Raw genomic sequence first — 15,000 nt, 5'->3', positions numbered from 1 at the left:
TTCTGTTTGGTGTGTGTTTGAGTGTTGATAGTCTCACATGAGTATTTAGTGTGTGGGTATGAGAGGTGAGAGGGTGATTGATTAGTGTATTGATAGTGTATTGATTAGTGTATTGATAGTGTATTGATTAGTGTATTGATTGATAGTATTGATTAGTGTGTGGGTGTGAGTGATCAGTACCAAAATATGCCTGTGTGTGTGTGTGTGAGAGAGAGAAAAAACAGATAGAAAGAGAGAGATTTGCAGTGTGCTCTCTGATCAGCTCGTCTGTGTGTGTGTGTGTGTGTGTGTGTGTGTGTGTGTGTGTGTGTGTGTGTGTGTGTGTGTGTGTGTGTGTGTGTGTGTCTGTCCTCAGGTTCGCGCTCCGGGGCAGCCAGTCCAGGTGTGTGGGCTCTGTCCGTCCTTCTGCTAATCAGCCTGATGGCCAGTGGGGCCTTTATGCTCTACAAGTTTAAAAGGTGGGTGTTGTGACCAGTGAGCAGTCTCTCATGCATGGACCCCAACAAACACACACACATACACACACACACACACACATACACACATACACACACACACGCTAACACACTAACACACAGAATAAACACTTACAAACACTCACATTGACACACACACAAGCAAATACACACAGACACACGACAAACAACATGCAACACACAAACAAGCATTTACACATATTCATATTCTAGCATGCAAATCTACCTTCCCTCCACACACCAATTCTCATTGTTGTTTCTTCCGCATGCTCAAGCACAAATAAGAAGTCATGTTATTTCCACCCAGTCAGATTTGGACCACCTGCCACAATTATCACCTAGGACTAAAGTGCATGGATAACTGTAAAATAATGTATTGTATTAACATCACATGAATGTTTTAGATTGTTGTCTTTAATAGTTGTGATTTGTTGATCACACTTCTTTCTACATGACTGTGAATAGATATGAATATGTACAGTATAGACTTCATTTAAAATATGTTCCATATCAGGGGCATCCACCCATACGGAATGAGGCATGCGTCACTCTATGAACATAGATACAAATGTTTATTTCTGTGAAATGAAGGCGTGATAGTAACATGACAGAGAACCGTAACAGGAAAGACTACAAGTCCCATGACCCCTTGCTGAGGACAGAGGAGCGCAGCCTAATACATCCCTGGCTGCATTTCAGAAAGCTACCCGGCAGGAATGTCTACGCTCAGATGCACAACGAGAAGGAACAGGAGATGACCAGTCCGGTCAGTCACAGCGAGGACACGCAGAACATCATACAAGGCGAGGAGTTCATCGACGATGACCTGGACTCACAGACACTGGGTAATGCACAGTGCTGGGAGAGCAACACTCAGGGTTCCCACGGGTCATGGAATTTCTGGAATACCATGGAATTTTAATAATGTCTATTCCAAACATGGAAAGAGAATTTTATTTAGAGTGGAAACCCTGAACACTGTCATATTCAGAACTAGCAATCTGGAATGGGATCATTGCCGGCCAGTGGCCTAAGAAGGGGTGCTAAGAAGGTCCCGTTTTTATGACATACTGTCCTTCTTCTCTATGTCCTGGTTGTATTAGAGTAACGGAATAATATAGATGTTTTTTGGTTTCGAAGAATTTGATTTTGCAAAAAATAATGTGTCTGATTTGCAATGATGCAACTATCAGATTATCATCCAAAAAATCAGCCAAAATCATACATTTGTAGCACCTATGTGTTTATTGAATTTAAAGTACCATGCTTGACATTACTGTAAATGATAAATGATACTTCAGGTAACACTGGGCCTAATAGGCGAGTTAATGGGGTTTTAATGGGCTATTGATATGGTCATCAGCAGTGCTAATTAACTCTTGTTTTAATTAACAAGGAAATGTTCTGTGACTGCTCCTGCCATTCAGCTAACAGCTTGATTTGTCTTCTTTTTGTTGTGGCTTGTTACCAGGCAACCATTCAGGCGTGGTCCTTAGCATCAACTCCAGAGAGCTGCACAGCTATCTGACCAGCTGATGGGAACCAACTGGGGAACACTGAGGACTCTGTCGTCTTTTCCTGAAATCTAATTGGTTCACCCCCCACCACCACCTCCCGCACTCCCCCCACTGTTATGAAGGGGTAAGGGGCAGGGGAGGAGCCTGCCCGAACCACATCCCATCCGACCTTTGAACCCAGGGCCTCTCCCTCCCTCTTTTTCTCTGTCTGTCTCTCTCTCATTCGCTCTCTACTCTCTCTCCCATCATCTCTTTTTCCTCTCTTCCAGTCCTATGCTTTGTATTCCTTCTCTTTTGTGGGATCAGAGGTGATCTTGATGCCCCCCCCCCCCCCCCCCCCACACACACACACACACCTCACCCCACCTTACGTCTCGTTTCGGTGCGTAAGCGTCGCCTCCCTGATTATTGGGCATTTCCTATCCTTCAGCTGTTCTTCACGGCCCGGTGGGGGAGCCTGGAGTTGGACTGTGCCACCAAAATGATGTTGCCTGATTGCTTTGCTTTTGTTTGTCGTTCATTTGGATTGTTTGTTTTTACGGAACTGTTTTGTTTTGTCTGGGATGTCTTTGTATTTCACAGTTGTTGTATTCTTTGTAGTATTCCCGCGGTCTGTTTTTCACGTTGTTGCTGTCTTTATCTTATCCCAACGCTCTTTCTCTCTTTCGTCTCTTGTTCTCATATTCGCCATTTACTGGTTGTTGGGTTGTCGTTTTTTTCACGGTTTAGCTTAGGTTAGGGTCTCGTACAACGGCGCGTTCAGCTTTTTTTCCACTCCTTCCACTCCTTCCATCAAGTGGCAGGTGGAGCAGGCCGTTGCCGGATGAATCTTAACCAAAGCGTAGCTAGCAGGTGTGACGCTAACTCACTGTGGTCCTATATTTCAGCACAAACGGGTGTCTTTTGGAGTCTGTGGAGTCTGCCTGCCACACAGCAACACATAGGCCAACCCCTCCATCTCTCAGATGCAGGTTTCTATCTCTCTCTCTCTCTCTCTCTCTCTCTCTCTGGTTCTCTATCTCTTTCTTTTTGCCTTCCTCTGTCCTTTCTGTCTCTTAAGAGGTACACATTATAGGCCTGTAAGTTTTTGACATGGCATGAAATGCTCTCGCCACTTTATATCCGAAACTTAATCTAGCTCCTTGTCTACAAATGCAATAATTCAGATTGTCACTTTTCACTTGAGAGGGGGTACTGCCTGCAGCACCGTGGCAAAGGCGTCAGTGCCCACAAGATGGCGCTACTTTGCCATTTTAAATGATGCTGTGACGGGCAGTCATCAGCCAGCACTGTGCTGCTCCCTGGCTGTGGACTGAAAATATGTCCAACGTACAACCCCATGCTTATCTGACCATTGTATTCCTTTGTCACAAGTTATGATTAAGTGTCTATATGAGGTAATGGTTAATATTTTGTACATTTACAGATAAGTAAATATCACAGCAGGAAAATAATTTTATAGTCATTTCACGATACCATGCTAAACCACCCATCTAAATTGAAGTATACTCCTCTGGCTGTTTTAATCACTCTTATTTATTTTCCTGAGTGGATATTGGTTATTTCTTATGCCGGAGCGCCAATCAAAGTGAAATCTAGTTCCCCAAACAGTGTTAGTGTTGAAGATTTGTTTCTCTCATGTGATTTGTTTCCTTTTCTTCCGTCCCAGAGCACAGATGTTCCTGCTGTAATAGAGGCCTATATTAGGCCAAGCAGAACATGGAGAGATTCCCTTTAGTCTGGCTCGTGTATATAGCTAATGCGTGTAAATATATTAACAAAAATAATTCAACAACAGCAGAAAAAAAAGCGACGAAAAGAAACAAAAGGTAACTCTGACTGTACATATCTGGCCACACAGCAGAAATGTAATTTCACATTAATACCAAAAGGTGCACTTGTTTTTTGGGATGCCCACCTTAATGACACACAGCGGATACACTCACATTTAGTCACCAACACATAGTTACACATCGTTTTCACTTCTGTTTTCTGGTGTGTGTGTGCTGGTGAATAAGACCTTTCGAATGGTACAGTTGATCTTTAGCTTCACGATGTTAACCATTGTCCAGTACTGGTCCAGCACAGTTAGTGTAGGCTAATGGCGCTGACAGACACTCCTGTGCACTTAACAGAGAAGTCAATTACCGTTTCATATTGTGTGAAGAAAATATTTTCTACATTACTTGCTGTTATTACTGGATCTTTTAGTTCATTTAGTTCAAACGATACTGCTTTGTCAGTGAAACAGTGGCTGGTGTGAGTAGCTCCGCTCTTCAGTTGGTTGTGGGCGTGCAAGTCAGGATATTGGTTGAAGACGACATTGCAGGCTTGAGAGTGGGCCACCATTTTGGCTCTTTTGAGAGATTTACTCAGGATAAGAGAGTGTCAGTTGCAGTAGCCACCATAGTCTGTATGTGTGATGGGGGTGGGGGTGAGAAGGGGGGAGTTTTAGATGGTCTTGACAGGGGTGCTTGGAATGCACACGTCTCTTGGAGTCATCCCCATGACTGAGGCATAGAAGGATGATATTTAATTTTCTTCATATAAAGTTACAAAAAAACACATAAAAACAACCATGAGCATTATTCTAGTATCTGATTATTTGAAAATATGTATTTTGATTTGTATTTGTTGACCACACTGCAGGTTCAAAACTGATATTTCCTTTTCTCGTAGTTCACCATTTTTTCTACTTGTATATGCACATGTTAAGCTTGTTCTTAGTTTTTTTTCTTTCTTAAAGTGGTGTGATATCTGTGCATTTCTCCTCCTGTTGCTCTAAAGACAGTGTGTGGGTGTGTGTGTGCGTGTGTGTGTGTGTTGAGTGGGGGGAGGAAGTCCACAAGAGTCAGACATTTTGTAAAGAGACGGTCACTGTTGCTGACAAAAACACCCACCATGTGATAATGACTGCACAGATATTTTATTGATGCTCTTTTACTCGTTTTTTGAATTTGATTTTGTTTACTTGTTTGTTTTGATTTGTAAATGTTTCTATGAAGAGTCCTGCGATGGATATGCTTAGTGCACTTAAAACAGCGTTCTGGATTGAGACACCTTCATAACTGTATAGGTTTGTTCTAATAATGATTTGATTGGTTCAATAAAGACTTAACATTCTTCTGGAAACATCCACTGTCTCTTGTCTCTATGGGGGGTGGAGATGGGGAACGATAACAGACAGCAGATCACCAGCCCTGAAACACCTGTTCCAATAAGACATTATCCAAGTATCTCCCCCACATCAGCCAAATGGTTTATCACAGTATTTGGTTGCCGTAGTAACTGAGGGACGAGTAAGACCTTGGCATCGTCTTCAAACATATGGATAAAAGAGCAATTGAAAGTCCATCCATGAATTACTAAAGGAGAGCAGGAGTGACAAGGAGCAGGGGCGTCATCATCATAGAAAAAGCATACTTCATAGGTTAGCTGTATGTGATAGGGCTATGATGGAGATAAAGTATGTATGATTCAATTCAGGTGAAGGCTCACTGATCCCAGACTGACTGCCTTACTAAACAGAGCTGTTGGACTGACATCTGCTGACAGCTCAGAGTTGGTGGAGGACACTCTCACTCAGTCAACATTTAAGGAACGTTAGTAACTTAATTGTATGCCTGCAACCTTCATGATATTGGTTGTCTTACTACTACGACAATGCTCACAGCAGTCTTTTTTACTGGAGTCGTGATAGCACAGAAGCCTGTAAAGTTGTAGGGGACAATGGCCCTTGTAATATAATTAACATGTTGATTTTGCTTGGATTAGGACTAGAATAATGATTCCAAGAGACAGACATTTTCCTGTACACTCATAAATGAAAGCATCAGAAGTAGGACTGTTTAAGCAGGTTTATTATTTTTGTATGTACAGCTGTTAGTCACCAAAGTGGTGAAAGTCATTTAGAGAAGTACACTGGAGAAGAAAACCAGAAAAAAAAAACAGAAAAGTTCTTTAAGGTGCAAAAAAACAAACATGGTCGCTTAATGTCTACCTGATCCTGAACTCCCACAAAACTATTTACACAGCGTTCACATTTTCTGACTGTCCTCTGATCACTGCGGGGGGAGAAGGAAAGATTGGTAGCCAGAGATACTTTCTCATGCTTTTTGTGCATAATTTCCACTACTTTTTTCGTTTACTTCACATCTTTTTTTCCACTTGGTTTAAAAAAGCGTCGCCAATCCAGTGAAAACTGTTGCCATCAAACGCTAGGAGCTTCTCGAACAACATTCCACTACAGTTCATTCATGGTTCAGAGAGTAAAAGTTCTTCAGTTATGCTATTAACAAAGCAAGTTCAGTTCTTTTGTCAGAATTTATTTGGTTGTTGGCAAATATGATTATTCTGTTTGCGTGAGGAAACCAGGACAGTGGTTTGATTTGACAAGCATTCCAATGAACTTCAGTCTAACAGTCGAACAGTCTAACACAAGGAACCAACTGAAGCAAATCTCTGATTCACTACTTTGACCTCTATGTGACCGCTAACTGATCTCTCCTCTCCCCAGACAGTGACTGGTGCAAGGGCCTTTTTGTCGAGCCACCATGAACTCTATGACTAAAATCCATGGAAACAAGTTAGGAAATAGCCTAAAGTCAAATTTACACACAGCAATATCTCCAGCAAAACTGTCTAATTTGTGGCCTTTTTCTATTTTTCTTTATTAATACAAATGTAAAATGCTGAAAAAAAAGCTGACCTTTCTTACTGCTCCAAGAAGTAGCCATGTATGGGGAAAAAACAGGCTAAAACAAATAAAATAAAACTTTTACAAAATAAAACATACAAGCCTTGAGGCAGTAGTCTATTAATCTGTCAATTCGCATTTCCAAGGAAAGCACCAAGCTTCATGCATAGTCTGTAATCGTGGTCAGATTAGGAAAAGTACAGTACAACCATTCCCACCACGTAGGCTACACAGACGGGCATAAATCGCCAACGACGACGCGTCTGGACTTTAACCATACAGTAGGCAGTGAGAGGACCTGGTCCGAACCCAGAAAATGGGTCACAGCATGAGTTGGACGACGGGAGGGTTTCTGGAACAGAACGCTGCAGTCCAATGCACTCCAGGCAGTGTTTCTATTTCTGACAGTGTATTGATGACGGCTTGGAAATGTTTACGAGGCGCACATATAAACAGTTAAAAAAAAAAGAGAGAAAAAAAATTCACCACATGCTGATCACAAGGCTACTTACTTCCCCAGCACCGATATTTACCAGCTGGACAGAGACACATGCACTTATGGGGAGGGTAAGAATGCGACCGACCAGCAGCAGAGTGGCAGCGTTGGAAAAATGAGAAACGGCAGGAAATTTTTGACTTTTCCAGAGGCGTCGGCCAACAAACCAGGGCCACACCCTTGGCCTGAGCCGGTCCTCCGCTCCTCCGACCGGACCACTGTCGCCATAGAAACCTAATTCTCGAACTTTCCCTTTAGCTTGATGGAAACCCTTTTTAGACAAGACAGGCCACTCTACTGAAGGCTATGGCTAGTGTCCTGGCTCGAAAGAGCCAAGGAAGTATTTACTTAAAAAAATAAATAAATAACTAGTTTGCTGAAAGAGGACCAGGCACAGGTGTGGCATCCGCCTAGTCAGAGTATTTGAGGAATGTAAGAAGGAATATAAGGAGGTTAATGCCATTCGTGTTGGTAACATTTCAGAATGTGTCACACATTTCAAACCAAGTTCATTAGAAATCTTTTATAATCAACTACAGAAACATACCGGCTATGAGTAAAGATGTGGAGAATTCTAGTGGAACAACTTGCCAAGGCTGCAAATGTCTGCTTAGGTTTGCAGCAATGTAGTGGGGAGGCAAGGATGACCAAATCTATTTTCTTTGGCAGCTCTTACAAAATCCTGCCTAAATCTCTGAACACTTCATGTGCTATTTAAAAAAATAGTCTGTTGTGTCTTCACTACACAATTGACATATTAAATATTACTTGTCAAAACATTGGTTGCTCTGAACAAAAAGTCCCTGTTGAGTCTCTTGCAAAATAATGTAATCTGAGTTCTTAAGTACAGTGGGCTGAATTGTTGGCTTATCAATGAGTGAGCACTTGTGAAATTTTGCAAAATGGTGGTGTTCTCCTTTATCATACAATGCCGGGTAAAACAAGCACCAGTTATTCATGAACAGATTTGGCTGTTTGGTTTAACCAAGCGCCACATATACACACACACACTCACACACTCACACATTCACACACACAAATTAACGTAAAATTTAACGTAAAAACTGCTATGCAACCAAGATGAGGCCATATAAAACAAATTGAAAACAAAACAAAGCTTTAAATATTAACATAAATAAAAAAGAAAGAAAACAAAACAAAAATCACAGGGATGCTAGTATTTACTTAAAACATTTACAAATAAATACTTAAGGTCTTTTTTCCTATTGAAAGATGGCTTTAAACCCAACGGAACAAGGAAGGAGGCTGTTGATAATGACTTATACATATTTTGCGATCGATGGTTAAGTGTAGGTTTACAAAACTGCATGACTGTGCGTGACTGTAAGCAAGACAGCATAATACATGGTATTATAAAGCTGAGAAGGTAATGATAATGACAGTGTAGCCTGTCTCTTTGTGGGCAGATATAGTCAAAGCAAACTCAAGGACAAAAATAAAAACTGGAGGCCCTTGGGTCTTGTTGTTGTTGTTGTAGTTGTTGTTGTCATGCACCATGTAGTCTAAGCTGAACTCCTCTTCAGCATCCTTCCTATATGCGAGTTATAAATAAATATATACATTTTAAAAAGAGGAAAGCAATGAACAGAAAGAAGGGTTTATGTGCCAGTCTTCATCTCCCATTCCTGTGAAAAAGAACAGGAGGATGAGTTAGAGATACAAACGACTGCATTGTGTGTGTGTGTGTGTGTGTGTGTGTGTGTGTGTGTGTGTGTGTGTGTGTGTGTGTGTGTGTTGAAGATGCCTGTGAAAATAATTATCTAAGGTGAGTGTGTGTATATATGTGTGTGTGTGTGTGTGTGTGTGTGTGTGTGTGTGTGTGTGTGTGTGTGACAGAGAGGGAGAGGGAGAGAATGTGAATATGATAAGTGTGTGTATGTGTGTGTAAGAGTCTATATGACAGAGACTGAGAATACGTGTATGAAAAAATGAGTGTGTGTGTGTGTGTGTGTATCCGTGTGTGTGTATCTGTGTGTGTGCACATGTGCGTGAATACCTTGGCCTTCCTGAGCACGTGGCCGCGTACAGGCGGGGTTTTCTGCGTGCCCTGTCTGCGCAGCAGGGAGGCGCTGTTGACGGGCAGAGAGCATGTCTCCGTGTCGCTGGTGTCACAGCTGGAGATGGGCGAGTTCTCCGTCGTACGCCGCATAAACACTGGGGACTACAAAACACACACACACAAAACAAAACACCAAATGAAGCCTCTTTCGATGGAAAGGTCAATTCAATTAGCAGAGTAAAATCAAAATGAATCTATAAACCTGATGTGTTTGCATGCTCTTATGTGTAATATTATGTGTGTGTGTGTGTGTGTGTGTGTGTGTGTACCTGCGGGCTGGAGGATGAGGTGGCCTTGGGCTCGATGGTGAGGCCAAGGGTCACTCCTCCGCTCAGGGCCTTCTTCAGGCTCTCCTTGACCTCGGTCAGCTCCAGCTCCAGCTCCACGCGCTCCTCCTCCTTCACACGACACTCGTCCTCCACCTTCCTCAGGCGCTCCATCAGGCTCGCCTGGGCACGCTTGCCTACGGAGGAGGAACACATACGCAGTGTCAGACAGAGTGTGTGTGTGTGTCCATCCAAGTGTGTGTGTGTGTGTGTGTGTGTGTGTGTGTGGGGGGGGGGGGGGGTGGTGGTGTCAGTTGTGCTATGAATTGTCTCCATATTAATACAATACAATTAATAATACAAAACACATTTAGATGAAAACGAACACAATCTGTGGTGCACCACTCTGAGCCAATGGCAGTGAGCAATAACCCAGAAATGAGCTGATCAGGCTCAGAACTGCTCTGGAGTCATCTCCACTTTTAGATCAGATCGCAGCAAATACATACTGCTCAAAAAAATTAAGCAAACACTTACAGTTTTCCACAATTGTTAAAACATATTTTTTAAAACCTTCCACCCTTTTCTCCATTCTCAAACTACATTCACAGAATGTCTGACAGTTCTTGCAAAATAAAACACTCGCCTCAAAAGTTTTACTTGCGCTCAGAACCAAACAGTGTCAGAGTACCGATCCAGTGTATGATTGAAGTGTTCCCTTAATTTTTTTGAGCAGTATATAATCAGAGAAGTGGACAGAACGGGGACAGACGGGGGGTGGACAGTGCGGCGGTGTTACCTGTGTTGGCCTCGATGGCTGTGCGCAGGTCCCTGCGCTCCTTCTTGAGCTGGGTGAGACGGTTGCGGATCTCCTGCTTCCTCTTGGTCAGCTCGTCATCCTTGGCCTGTAGCCTCTTGGCGTCGGCCTCCACGCGGTTCTTCCCGTACTTGTACTGGTCCACACCTGCACGGCAGAGCAAGAATGCCGGTCAGTCACTCACTCCATAATACAGTGTTTTTTTTTTTTTTTTGAGAGTTGATAGTCACATAGTTTTAAAAACAAGTCACTCACTCACTCCATAACACAGACATTTTAAGTAAAAAACAAAGTATTACATTAGATCAAATTAGAATGAGACCCCACGTATATTCAAGAGACTTAAAACAGGAAACCAGCAAAGACGGGATGCCCATGCTTCCTTAAATCAGACTACTACTCAGGCTCTTCAGCATTGTTGCGTCTGGTTGTGCTTTGCTATTTCAATACCATCTGTCACACTAGTTTAATGGACTCTTGGAGAAAGGTATGTGGATATGTACAAACAAGTTCCCCACATATTTATTATGAGAATACAACAGGACAACAGACCAACAGAAGTTTGCTTAAGCGTAAACAGCTGTATTCTGTGCTTAGCGCTTTGGCGGCATGCAGAGTCTTCACTTTTGTTGCCAGAAACAGACCTCTGAATAAAGGGACTCTATTTATCATTATGGAAATCAGTGTTTGGTGGTAGCCGACAATGCCTCCCACAATGACAGCGGTCGACTCAGTTATGGCTGTCCGTAATGGCCACTTGCACAACTGGGTCACAAGCTGACGCCTTATTACCGTCAAGAGCGTGTCCCGTACCCCAGCAGAAGCAGGAGGTTACTGGGTTTAACTGGCGGCCTCGGTCCCATCCACACATTCTCTGCTGTCACTCTGCAAACTGTAATTTTCACATTCCGGCATTTTCCGCATTTCATTTTTTTTCCTCCCCCCCAACCTCCCTCTCTGAAAGGCCTCCTTTTCCTAGAAACCAATTTGGCGGTGGGCTGGCCAGAGGTACTGGACCCAGACCCACTGTCTGCGTTCCTCAGCGGTGCTGGTGGTGGCGGCGGTGGTGAGGAGCTAATGCTTCGCTGGGAAGCGGGATTCATTCGGGGATGATGCAGGAGTAAGGGAATGATGCAGGAGTAAGGGGATGATGCAGGAGTAAGGGGATGATGCAGGAGTAAGGGGATGATGCAGGAGTAAGGGCATGATGCAGGAGTAAGGGAATGTCGAGGCTGCCGAGAGACCTGGCCCTGTGCACGTACTACAAGTCACAGGAGTCATTCCTGTAATGGCTGTCTATATGCACAATATCAGATGTTATATATGCACGATAACATATATATATATATATATATATATATATATATATATATATATGCATGATAACACTGTCTATGCAAGGCAGACTCTCACATACACCCTCACTCTCACTCTTATGGGCATAGACAGTTCCACTCAAAGACACACACATACACTGTCTCTGTACTGTCACTGACTCACTCACAAACACACACTCATACACATGCACATGCACTTCTGCCTCTACTAATCTATCTCAGGCACCCTCTTACACACCCACACAAAGTTCTTGTTGGAATGAATGAACACAAAGGTGTATTAATAGGAATGAATGAACACAAAGGTGTATTAACAGGAATGAATGAACACAAAGGTGTATTAACAGGAATGAATGAACACAAAGGTGTATTAACAGTTCTTACTGGAATGAATGAACACAAAGGTGTATTAACAGTTCTTACTGGAATTGACACGTTTCACGGGTGCGGTTGCGCGGGCTCCGTTGGTGACGGCACCCTTCTTGGCCTGGCTCTTGTCCACCTTCTGCTTGGAGGCCGTCCCGTTGGTGGCCAGGCCCTTCTTCCCCTTCAGCTGTCGGTAAGAAAACAGAGAAAATACTGTAAATAACTAAATAAATCAAAACCAGAAACCTCAGTCTCCACTCTCAGCCACTCATGAGATCTGGGACAATCTCTGGTTCTGCTGCCGTGCTGAACGTGCTCTTTGATCAGAGCCCTGCGGAGCCTGGCCCACAGGCTTCTTTTCTTCCCTGCCATCTCACCGTCTCCCACTTGATCTACCATCGGGCCGCGTCTCCGCACAGCGCTGGCAATGCGCCTCACATCGACATTCATCAAAACTGATTTTCCACTGGCAATCCATCACTGTACACCTTTGGATTCTTTGTGTCCTGTACCTAGTGTGCGTGTGTGCGCGTGTGTGTGTGCGTGTGTGTGTGCATGTGAGTGGGTGCGTGTGCATGTGTGTGCATGTGAGTGTGTGTGTGCATGTGTGTGTGTGTGTGTGTGTGTGTGTGTGTGTGTGCCTGTGTACACACAGCTCTCTGTAATCCAGGCCAAAGTGGACTTCAGTTTACATTCGAGCACTTCAAACAGAGCCGGGTGTTATTAACCGTAGCCGGCCGGAGTGAGTGGAAAATTGCGAGTGGCGGTGTGCATTATGGGAGATGACGTCTGGCTGGCCGCGCCGGCGTGAGTTAGACGCCGCTGGACTGCTGGAGCGAGCCGGGCTGAACCACCAAGCCGTTGTAGGGCCCGGGGCACCCCCCCATCCCCACCCCCACCCCCCCCGCCCCGTGCTCCTGAGCGCTCGTTGCCGTGGCGCTACTGCCTGACTGCTTGCTTGTGGGGTAATGGAGCTCAATGAGGCCTGCAGCGTTCAGCTCCAATTACCTCCGCTGAGCGCATTAAGCCCCTACTGCTGCCTGCCGGCCTGGCTGCAGCCGCACCGCACGCCGTTAAAGGATTACGGCCCTGCTTCAGAGCGAGAGCCTGGGACACACGCACGCACACACCCACACACACATAAGTATAAGTATGCACTCACACACGCATGCACTCTGTTTGGTACATCAAAGGTTCTCCTCAAAGCAACAAATGTAAACCCCCTGCATGTTAGCTTATGGCCCGAGCTTTTGTGAGCTCCCTCTCAAATATATGTGGCGTTCGCATGCATTTAAGTTTTCAATAAAATCTTTATAGGTGCTTTACAAATATAATTGTAGGCATACCCAAATTATGACCCCTGGGGAGTGACACACACACACACACTCTCTTTCTCTCTATCCCTCTCTTACATGCAGATTCTCTCTCTCTCACACATAGACACACACACACTCACATGCACACACACACACACACACACACACACACACACACACACACACACACATATGAAAAACAGTGGTCCTCCACAGAGGTCCTGGGTGGTCTAGCTGTAACCGGATGGATATGAAGCCCTTCCTTATGAACAAGGCTTGATAAAGTGAGGCAACCACCAACCCGCCAGCAGGAAGGTCACATATGCTCAGCCTCAAAAAATTATGTTTCACACACAGACTTCACCAGACCAGGACATAACGGCACTCGGCTCCTGTTTTATGACCGTGCTAAATCATTAAAAGAACCTTGTCTGTAGTACATGCGCTGCGGCTAGCCGCAACAACCTTAGCCAAACAAAAGGGTGAGAGCAGGCTACTAAGAGCTAGCCTGACTCCTTGGGTGGCCCAGGGAGAATTACGGTTAATGGTGTTCCAGTTGTAAAAAGTGAAAAGCAGGGTATCCAACACATCAACTCTGGTCTTCATTTCTCTGAGTGTCTGAAAAAACTGAGGATACAGCAGGAGGCTTAAGGGAAAAGAAGCAGAACTCTAGCATTAGCGTTAGCAGTAGGTAAAAAACAGAGGCGAAAAAGAGTGTTTACATGCACGCTTTCAGAAACTCACAGCACTGCATTGTCAGCACTGCCAGTGTACGGCTTGCCATTATGTTGTTATGCCAAGATTGTTTGCAGCAAAGCTCCGAGACATACTTCCAGTGACAATTCTTTAGCTCTGAATATCTGTATTTGGTGACTTTGGTGTCAGAATATAAGACAGTTATCTTCCTATAATCATTCTTATAATCAGATAGATAGTTTGATTAATCCAAAAGGGAAATTTAGTCTAAATAAATGCAGTGTTGTGAGTTCCAAACGCGACTGACACGGGTAAACGCTGCGCTACACACAGAGAGGAGAGGTTAGTCACCTGGGAGGGAGAATTAGCGTTAGCGGGCGAGGAAGAGAGTGCTTTAGAGGACACTGGGGTTTTGTAGTGGCCTGCCGAGGAGGAGGAGGAAGGTGAGGCAGTGCGGCCGGTTTTGATTTTGGGTGGGTAGCGCGCCGCCAGCTTGGGTGAGGGCATGTTCTCGTACAGCTCGAGCTCGGCGTTCTCGTAGTGCACCTCCTCCTTCAGGCTGCGCCCCCCGGTGGCCGGGGTAGAGTACAGGCCGGAGACCTTCAGAGGGCCAGACCAACGCAGGCATGCAGGGAAGAGAAGAGAAGAGGAGAGGAGAGGAGAGGAGAAGAGGAGAAGAGGGGGGAGAGGAGAGAAGAGGAGAGAGGAGAAGAGAAGAGGGGAGAATAGAAGAGAGGAGAGGAGAAGAGGAGAAGAGGGGAGGGGAGAATAGAAGAGAGGAGAGAGGAGAAGAGGAGAGGACAAAAGAGGAGAGAAAAGAAAAGAAGAGAAGCCCAATCATAAAAAATGAGTTAGAAGAGGAGAAGAGTTAATGTGATACATACATAATCGAAAGGCAGGGCAGTCCCTGAAGAGGATTACTTGTTATTAGAAACAG

At 44.4% G+C, this 15,000-nt stretch overlaps 2 protein-coding genes across 9 annotated transcripts in view; one reads left to right on the top strand and one right to left on the bottom strand.

Annotated features, from left to right (window-relative positions):
* sorcs2 (sortilin-related VPS10 domain containing receptor 2) overlaps positions 1-5,118 on the top strand; it is a 221,453-nt gene extending 216,335 nt beyond the window's left edge. For 2 of the 4 annotated variants that reach the window (XM_042070437.1, XM_042070438.1), the window contains 3 exons: positions 356-458; positions 1,101-1,321; positions 1,948-5,118. In XM_042070437.1, coding sequence (XP_041926371.1) covers positions 356-458; positions 1,101-1,321; positions 1,948-2,012 — 389 coding nt within the window. In that variant the 3' untranslated portion in view covers positions 2,013-5,118. The remainder of the gene's footprint in view (positions 1-355; positions 459-1,100; positions 1,322-1,947) is intronic. The other 2 variants (XM_042070439.1, XM_042070440.1) reach the window with 1 other exon arrangement.
* Positions 5,119-5,835: 717 nt separating this feature from the next.
* afap1 (actin filament associated protein 1) overlaps positions 5,836-15,000 on the bottom strand; it is an 82,517-nt gene continuing 73,352 nt past the window's right edge. For 4 of the 5 annotated variants that reach the window (XM_042070294.1, XM_042070295.1, XM_042070296.1 and 1 more), the window contains exons 13-18: positions 14,415-14,663; positions 12,109-12,238; positions 10,331-10,495; positions 9,535-9,728; positions 9,203-9,367; positions 5,836-8,831 (exon numbers count right to left, since the gene is read on the bottom strand). In XM_042070294.1, the coding sequence (XP_041926228.1) occupies positions 8,805-8,831; positions 9,203-9,367; positions 9,535-9,728; positions 10,331-10,495; positions 12,109-12,238; positions 14,415-14,663 (930 nt within the window). In that variant the 3' untranslated portion in view covers positions 5,836-8,804. The remainder of the gene's footprint in view (positions 8,832-9,202; positions 9,368-9,534; positions 9,729-10,330; positions 10,496-12,108; positions 12,239-14,414; positions 14,664-15,000) is intronic. The other variant, XM_042070297.1, reaches the window with a different exon arrangement.

Source organism: Alosa sapidissima, chromosome 18, assembly GCF_018492685.1.
Source record: "Alosa sapidissima isolate fAloSap1 chromosome 18, fAloSap1.pri, whole genome shotgun sequence".
NCBI lineage: Eukaryota > Metazoa > Chordata > Actinopteri > Clupeiformes > Clupeidae > Alosa > Alosa sapidissima.
This window is presented reverse-complemented; position numbering and strand designations above follow the sequence as displayed.